Below are 7,924 nucleotides of genomic sequence, written 5' to 3'. Positions count from 1 at the left end.
CAACAAAAATGATACTTTAATGTTGCTATAATGAAACTAGTGTGTGTAGAAAATGAAATTAAAACGCACTATAATACAATAACTTATATTGTCAAATAAACTTGTAGTGTAATTAACACAATGCTTCAACATTACTATAATTAAAGAAGGGTAAATGGTGTCATTTTTATAAATCAATTAATAAGGATAAAAAAGAAGAAAATGTTATAAGTCAATAAGCTAGAAGCTAAAAACTGTAGAGCTGTTAAGTTAGCTGATTATGCTTAAAAGTGTTTGGTTAATTAGCTTTTTGATAAGCTAATAAATGTAAAAAGACTAAAAACAAAATCTTCATAAAATTTAAATTGTTTTAAATTTAAGTTGGTTTTTTACCTATTAAAATTTAAAATTTTGAAATGAAACTACTAGTTTATTTTTGAAACATTACCAAACAGAACTTATAACTTGTTAACCGCTTAAAATAAGCCAAAAGCTCTAACTCTGCCAAACAGAGTGAATAAGTGTTTAAAAATAAACTATTATTTTAAACTTTGCAGGTTTTATCAAACAGAGTTATATCTTATTTAATTTGTACTTAAAAAAAAAAATTCTACCAAACAGAGATGATAATATTTTTTTTTAAATAAAAACTAATCTAATAGTACTCTGTATTATTTATGAATTATAAAAATATTGAAACATATATATTCACATGTAATTTGGTTAATCGATACTTTCAAACTGAATTAACTATTAATCGAAATTCTTTAAAAAATTTAACAATTAACTGAATGATGTCATTTATTTAAAATAATACCGATAAAGACGAAAAGAAAAAGTTATTATCTTATTTTTGAAACAGTAAGTAGCGTTTCAAAATAAAATATTACCAACAGCTTATAACATATTAATAGCTTAAAATAGATAATAAGCTCCAGACTAAACTCTGCTAAACAGAAAAAAGAATCAAATGAAGAGATTAATATATTGCAGTCTTCTGTCCCTGTGAACTAGGGTTTTCTCTCGTACCTCCCTGAGATCTAGGGTTCTGTCGGTTTTCTTGCGTATGATCGGGCGATCATCGGCGATTTGGCTATGGATGTGCGTGAATCATTGCATCTACTGCGGAGATACGTCTGGAAGATGAAGAACAGGGTGTGCGTTTTGATGACGAGGGATATGGTGTCGCGATGCAACTGCCGGAACGTCGCACATGGACGTTGGTTGGCCGGTTCCTTACAGACCGAATCATGAAAGTGGAGATGATGAAGCGAGTCATGGCCTCGGCATGGCGGCCACTTATGGGAATTGAGATAACGGACGTTACCCCGAACTTATATCTCTTTACATTCTTTGATGAGGCAGACATGCGCCGGGTGTTGGAGGAAGGTCCTTGGGCGTTTGAGAACGCGACGTTTCTTTGTCAGGTTTTGAATGACGGGGAAGATCCGACGCAAGTAGTGTTGAACACTGTGGACTTCTGGCTGCAGGTTTATGATATTTCATTGGGATACCGGACTGTAAAGGTGCTTGAGTGGATTGGGGATTTCACGGGGGTGTTTTTACGTTATGATGAACGTAATTTTGAGAGACCGTGGACCTCGTTCTACCGGGTACGTATAACAAATGATGTATCTGTCCCTTTGAAACATCAGATGAAGATGATCATGCGGGATGAGACGTGGGTCTGGATAAATTTCAAGTACGAGCGTTTGCATATGTTCTGCTTTTTTTTGTGGTGTAATGGGGCATACTGATAAATTCTGTTTAGCGGCTCGTCGTTCGTTATTGACACCGGATCAATATCTGTTTGGTGCGGCTATGAGAGCAGGTGGTAATAATCCGGCCAAGATATTGGGTGATAAGTGGTTTAAGATAGGGCAGGAGAGAAGGAAAGAAATCGGGTTTGGTGTTGGTGGCTACGGACACAATGTTGCGGTAGCAGGTGGGCCGGCTATATCTGGAACAAGGGGACGGGTGGCGGTGGGTAGAACTGTGGGGGAGGGTGGTGACGGACAGTTGGGGTTGGCGAGGGAGAAAGGGGTAGTTGGAGAGGAAGAGGGAGTAAGGGTGGATCCAAAGAGACGTAGAATGGATGGGGAGATTGGTGGTGGAGTGGAAGTAGGGGTGGACATTGAGCCGGATAGCTTATGTTTGGCGGATTCTGAGAATGGGGGTGGTAGGGGGCACCGGGTGAGGGAGGGAGTGGTGATGGAGGAGGATATAGCAATGACGGATGTTCAAAAAAACTTGCAGATGGCGGGTGCTGCGGTGCAGACCCGCCCGACCCAATGAGTACATTGAGCTGGAACTGTCGTGGCTTGGGTAATCCACGGACAGTTCGGGAAATTGAGGACATAGTGTCCCACAAGAAACCCGATTTTGTATTTCTGATGGAAACTAAGGTTAACCGAGATCATGCAGAGCGACTTCGGATTAAGCTTGGTTTCGAAGGCCTTTTTAATGTGGATAACACTGAATTGAGTGGAGGACTGGCATTGTTATGGAGAACGAATGATACTGCAAGAATAATTGATTATTCTAATAATCACATAGATGTTGAGGTGAGTGTGTCAGGCTTTGATAAGTGGAGGATGACTGGTTTCTATGGCTTCTCGAAGCGCCCGCAGAGAAGGGAGTCGTGGGACCTTATTCGGTCATTGGCAAGTAGATCGGATCTGCCATGGGTAATCTTTGGAGATTTTAATGATCTCTTATATCAGTATGAGAAACGAGGAGGAAATCCCCATCCAGACAGCTTGCTACGGGGCTTTGGGGAAACTATTGAGGAGTGTGGTTTGACACAATTACCAATGTCTGGATATCCCTATACTTGGGAGAAAGGAAAAGGCACGCCAAACTGGATAGAGGAACGATTGGATAAGGTTTTGGCTACTCAAACCTGGAGAGAGTTGGTGGCTGATGCAAATATGCAGAATACATTAACCCGGAAATCAGATCATTCTTTCCTTTTCCTTGGGATTCTCAATCTTCGGGGAAGGAGGGGTGTTCTGAGAAGGGGTTTTCGTTTTGAAATGGCATGGCTACATGATGAGGGGTGTAGGGAAGTGGTGGAAAAATCCTGGGGCGAAGGAAGAAGTAGGGGGTTGCAGGAGTGTGTCACTCTATGTGGTGATCGGTTAACACGCTGGGGTGGAGACCGATTCCATAAATTTGGTGAGAAAATATTGAACTTGCGTAAGGAACGGTTGCGCCTCAGGGGGTCTACGGATCCGGTATCCCTAGCCGAGTTTCGGAGACTAGATGAATGTTTGGCTCGTATTGAATTACAGGAGGATACGTACTGGAGACAGAGGGCCAAACAGCATTGGCTCAAGGATGCAGATGCAAACACCAGGTTTTACCACAGGTATGCTTCTCATCGAAACAAAAAGAATGCTATTACTAAAGTTATGAATAATGATGGGGATTGGATTGAGGGGTATGCCATGAGGAATGTACTCTTGGATTATTATCGTGGTATTTTTAACTCGAGTTCTCCTACTGTTAATGATGATTTCTTTGGGAGTATACAATCATGTGTAACAGGCACACAGAATGAGAGTTTATTGCGCCCATTTGAAGAGAGTGAGGTTAAATCTGCATTGTTTTCAATGTATCCTGATAAAGCACCAGGCCCAGATGGTATGAACCCTGGGTTTTACCAGCACTTTTGGGATGTAGTGGGTACTGATGTTTCTTCTTATATTATGAATTGTCTGAATACTTGCTCAATGCCTGATAAATTGAATGAAACAAACATTATTTTGATCCCCAAGAAGAAAACCCCGGAAATGGTTTCTGATTATAGGCCAATTGCTTTGAGTAATGTCGTTTACAGAGTTATGGCGAAGATGATTACAGCCAGGATGAAACCACTAATGGGGAATGTTATATCTGAGTCCCAGAGTGCATTTATATCTGGAAGGCTAATTACAGATAATATCTTAATAACTGCGGAAGTTGGCCATTATTTGAACAGGAAGCAATGTGGACTAACAGGTTGGGGGGCTTTAAAGCTGGATATGGCTAAGGCTTACGACCGTATGGAATGGTCTTTTTTGCAAAAGATGCTAAGGGCACTGGGATTTGATGAAAGATGGATAAAGCTATTGATGATGTGTGTAACCACTGTGTCTTACAGTGTACTGGTAAATGGTTCAAAGACTGATCAAATAACCCCGACTCGTGGTTTAAGACAAGGTGATCCCCTGTCACCTTATTTGTTCATTATTTGTGCTGAAGGGCTTTCAATATTATTAAAACAGGCACAGGCAAAGGGAGAGATACATGGCTGTAGAGTTGCTAGAGGAGCCCCCTCCATTACCCACTTATTCTTTGCTGATGATAGTCTGCTCTTTTTCAAAGCAAATATTCAAAAGGCGGGTGTGGTTAAACGTTATTTGTCAGAATATGAAAAGATGTCTAGCCAGGCAGTTAACTATCACAAATCGAATATTTGTTATAATAAAAATACACAAGGTGAAATAAGGAGGAGATTGCCTATATATTGGGAGTTGTGCAGGCTCAGAATTTTGGAAAGTATTTGGGGCTTCCATCATTTGTGGGCAGGAATAGAAAAGTGGCGTTCTCTTATATTGAGGATAAGATAAGGCAGAGGATTAACTCGTGGAATAAGAAACTTTTGTCACAGGCAGGAAAAGAAGTTTTATTGAAAAGTGTGGCTCAGTCTATGCCTACCTTTTCGATGAGCGTTTTTCTACTCTCTACGACTCTGTGCACTGCCATTGAGCGAACCATGAATCGATACTGGTGGAGATCGAGAGATGATCAGGGTATTCATTGGAAAGCTTGGGATAAACTGTGTATCCCAAAAGAATATGGAGGATTGGGATTCAAAGAGTTGCGAGCCTTTAACCTTGCAATGTTGGGCAAGCAAGCGTGGCGCTTTCTGACACAGCCACAATCATTGGTTTCAAGAGTTTATAAAGCCAGGTACTATCCCACTAATTCTTTCTATGAGGCATGCTTGGGAAATAACCCAAGTTTTTGTTGGCGAAGTATTATGGCGGCACAAGATTTGATTTGTGGAGGGGTTAGGCGCAGGATTGGGGATGGCAAATCAACTTTGATTTGGGACCATCCATGGTTGCAAGATGTGAGTCAGCCGAAAATATTAACAGAAAAACCACCTCAATTGGCACAGGCAAAGGTGATGGGACTGATGGATCAACAGATAGGAACCTGGGATCAGGATATTCTAACTGATATTTTTGACCCTGAGGATGTAGAGCGAATTTTAAAAATACCTGTGTCACCAGATTATGAGGATTTGTGGTATTGGTATGGGAACCCAAAAGGAGAATATTCGGTTAAAAGTGGCTATAGAACAATAGTAGGTAACTACACCCAAGCGGTTGGAACCTTTGATAAATGGAAAATATTATGGAAGCTTAAAGCCCCCCCCCCCCCCCCCCCCCCCCCCCCCCCCCCCAAAGTGGAAAACATTTTTGTGGAGAGCTCTAAATGATATTTTGCCCACTACAAAGAACCTACTTATAAAGAGAGTTGATATTGATCCAACATGTGCCATGTGTGGGATTGGGCATGAAGATATTGTGCATTCTTTGATCACATGTGATTATTCGACAAACATTTGGGCACAATCCCACCTTCCAATCCCCAATAGTGTCACAAATATTTTCAGTGATTGGTTTAATGATTTGATGAATATTTTAGATAATGATGGAATTATTTATGCAATGGCACTTTTATATTATATTTGGCGTGCAAGGAATGGGGCTGTATGGGATGCGACCTTGCCCAGGCCTCGGAAGATAATTGCAATGGCATCATCAGCTGTGAATGCTTGGAAAGTATCCCATCCCGGTCTGCGTCCGCCGACCACCTCCGCGGCATCAAGCAGCCGGACTGCTCCCATGGTGGACAGCCACACTGCTACGGCGGTCCCTTCGGCAACAACCAATACTATTGCTGTGCCGACTACACCACAGCTGCCAACGCCGAACATGGTACACCAAGCCACACAATACATGAGGGATCAATGTTACTTCGATGCGGCGTACGACCCACAGACAAACAAAGCAGCGGTGGGAGCCATTATTCTAAATTGGCAAGGACATTATGTTTCGGCTATGACTGCCCCTATGATAGACTGTTTTTCGGCCCTAATGGCGGAGGCCTTTGCGTGCAAGGAAGTTTTGTCGTGGCTAAGAAGTCGCGAAATAAAGTCTATCGAGCTCTTCACGGATTGTTTGGTGCTTCAACAATATTTATCATCTATGACACACTCGTCAAGATCGTACTTAGGTTATGCCATTGATAGTTGCAGGACTAGTATATTATCTTTTGATTATTGTTTACTTCATTATGTTCCTAGACTAGATAATTATTTAGCTCATACTCTAGCATCTACTGCAATTACTCAGTCAACTAGTATGTACTCGGACTATGATCCACCAGCATCTATTTCTGCATATTTTGAATAAATGCCGTACAGGCTCCTTTCAAAAAAAAAAAAAAAAAAAAAAAAAAAAAAAAAAAAAAAAAAAAAAACTCTGCTAAACAGATGTATCATCATATTCAAATTAATTTTTAAAAAATAAAATTAATCGAGTTAAAAACTAAAAATATTATATTAAATATTAATAGAGATATATATGTAATTTTTTCTAACTATTCGCTATCTTATCATTAATATTTTTATCCCTAATTAAAAAATTTTAAACTTTTACCCTGACTCAACCCTACCCGCCACCCGGCTACCCTATATATATTGTTATTATATAATTCGAACCTTCATTATTACACCTGATATCGACATCACTCTCTCGCTCACTTGCTCTCTTTCTCAGTCCCATATTTACGAATAAAAATTTACGTAAATGGCTCTTCGTTCTCTCCATGGTTTCATATTCAAGCCAACCGACAAGGAGTTGTTGCAATATTTGGAGGCTTTCGTCCTCGGAAAACCTCTCAAGCACACCTCTGATTTCTTCGCACTGGAACATCTTTACGGAGGGAAAGAGCCGTCTGAGATTTTCGGCTCCGACGGCCCTATGACTCGCTATTACTTCACTGAGCTGAAGAGAAAATGCGAACATGGCTCAAGATTCTTGCGCACCGTCGGAGACCGCGGAACGTGGAAGGGCCAGGACCGAGGAAAGCCTATCAAAGTCGGCGACGAAAAGAAAACAGTTATGGGATTCAAGAAAAGCTTGCGGTACGAAGCCAAAAAACCAAAAAGCAAGGGCGGCGCCGATGAACGTCGTGGGGAGGTTTGGCTCATGAAGGAATATTCGCTGTCCGATGATTATCTCCGAGATAAAAACGTTGTCCCCAAGGATGTCGTACTCTGCCGGATAAAGAGAGTCCTTAGAAACACATCAAGAAGTCATGAATTGTCTACTCAGAATTTTAATGAAAATGATACTCCGTTGGAGATTTATAATTGGCCGGAAAATGATAACGTCATGGTATCTCTGCCACCTTCGGAAACTTCAAATTTGGCCAGAGAGGATTTCAATGGAGTTGATGCATATGGAGGAGTAAGCGCTATGGGCAGTGGATTTGATGATCCATACCCAGAAGTGAGCGCTATGGGCAATGATCTATTACTTGATGAATTGGATGAATTGTTGAGGAAAACACCACCACATGATATCTTTGACGATGACAACTTTTGGTCTGATATCCTGGCCCCAGAGAATAACGAAAGGATAGATCACCCAGGACCTGTGCCTATAGGCCCATTTAATTAATTAAGATTACACAAAATCAAAGCACAGGGTGTAAATCTAAGGGTCATTCCCACAAAGGGTGTTGTGTTTGAGTCGTCCTTATAACAATTTTAGCAAGTTTGTAGAAGATTTCATATACATCTTTTATATTTTAATGGATGATGGATTTGAGTATTCCCATTTCTTTTGTCTTAATTGCTTTCTAATGCTGAAACTTTCTTTAG

The 7,924-nt window shown here is 40.7% G+C and overlaps 1 protein-coding gene across 1 annotated transcript; it reads left to right on the top strand.

Annotated features, from left to right (window-relative positions):
- Positions 1 to 6,845: 6,845 nt before the first annotated feature.
- Positions 6,846 to 7,721, top strand: LOC109159895 (NAC domain-containing protein 78-like). Its single transcript, XM_019308004.1, has one exon. It carries the CDS (start codon positions 6,846 to 6,848, stop codon positions 7,719 to 7,721), a length of 876 nt encoding a protein of 291 aa, XP_019163549.1.
- The last annotated feature ends 203 nt before the right edge of the window (positions 7,722 to 7,924 follow it).

This window comes from Ipomoea nil, unplaced genomic scaffold (genome assembly GCF_001879475.1).
Source record: "Ipomoea nil cultivar Tokyo-kokei standard unplaced genomic scaffold, Asagao_1.1 scaffold2845, whole genome shotgun sequence".
Classification (NCBI taxonomy): Eukaryota; Viridiplantae; Streptophyta; class Magnoliopsida; order Solanales; family Convolvulaceae; genus Ipomoea; species Ipomoea nil.
Note: the sequence above shows the minus strand (reverse complement) of the source record. Positions and strands in the feature narration are given on the sequence as shown.

Excerpts from the sequence above, each read along its gene's own strand:
- LOC109159895 (XM_019308004.1), top strand. The coding sequence starts at position 6,846 with ATGGCTCTTCGTTCTCTCCATGGTTTCATATTCAAGCCAACCGACAAG.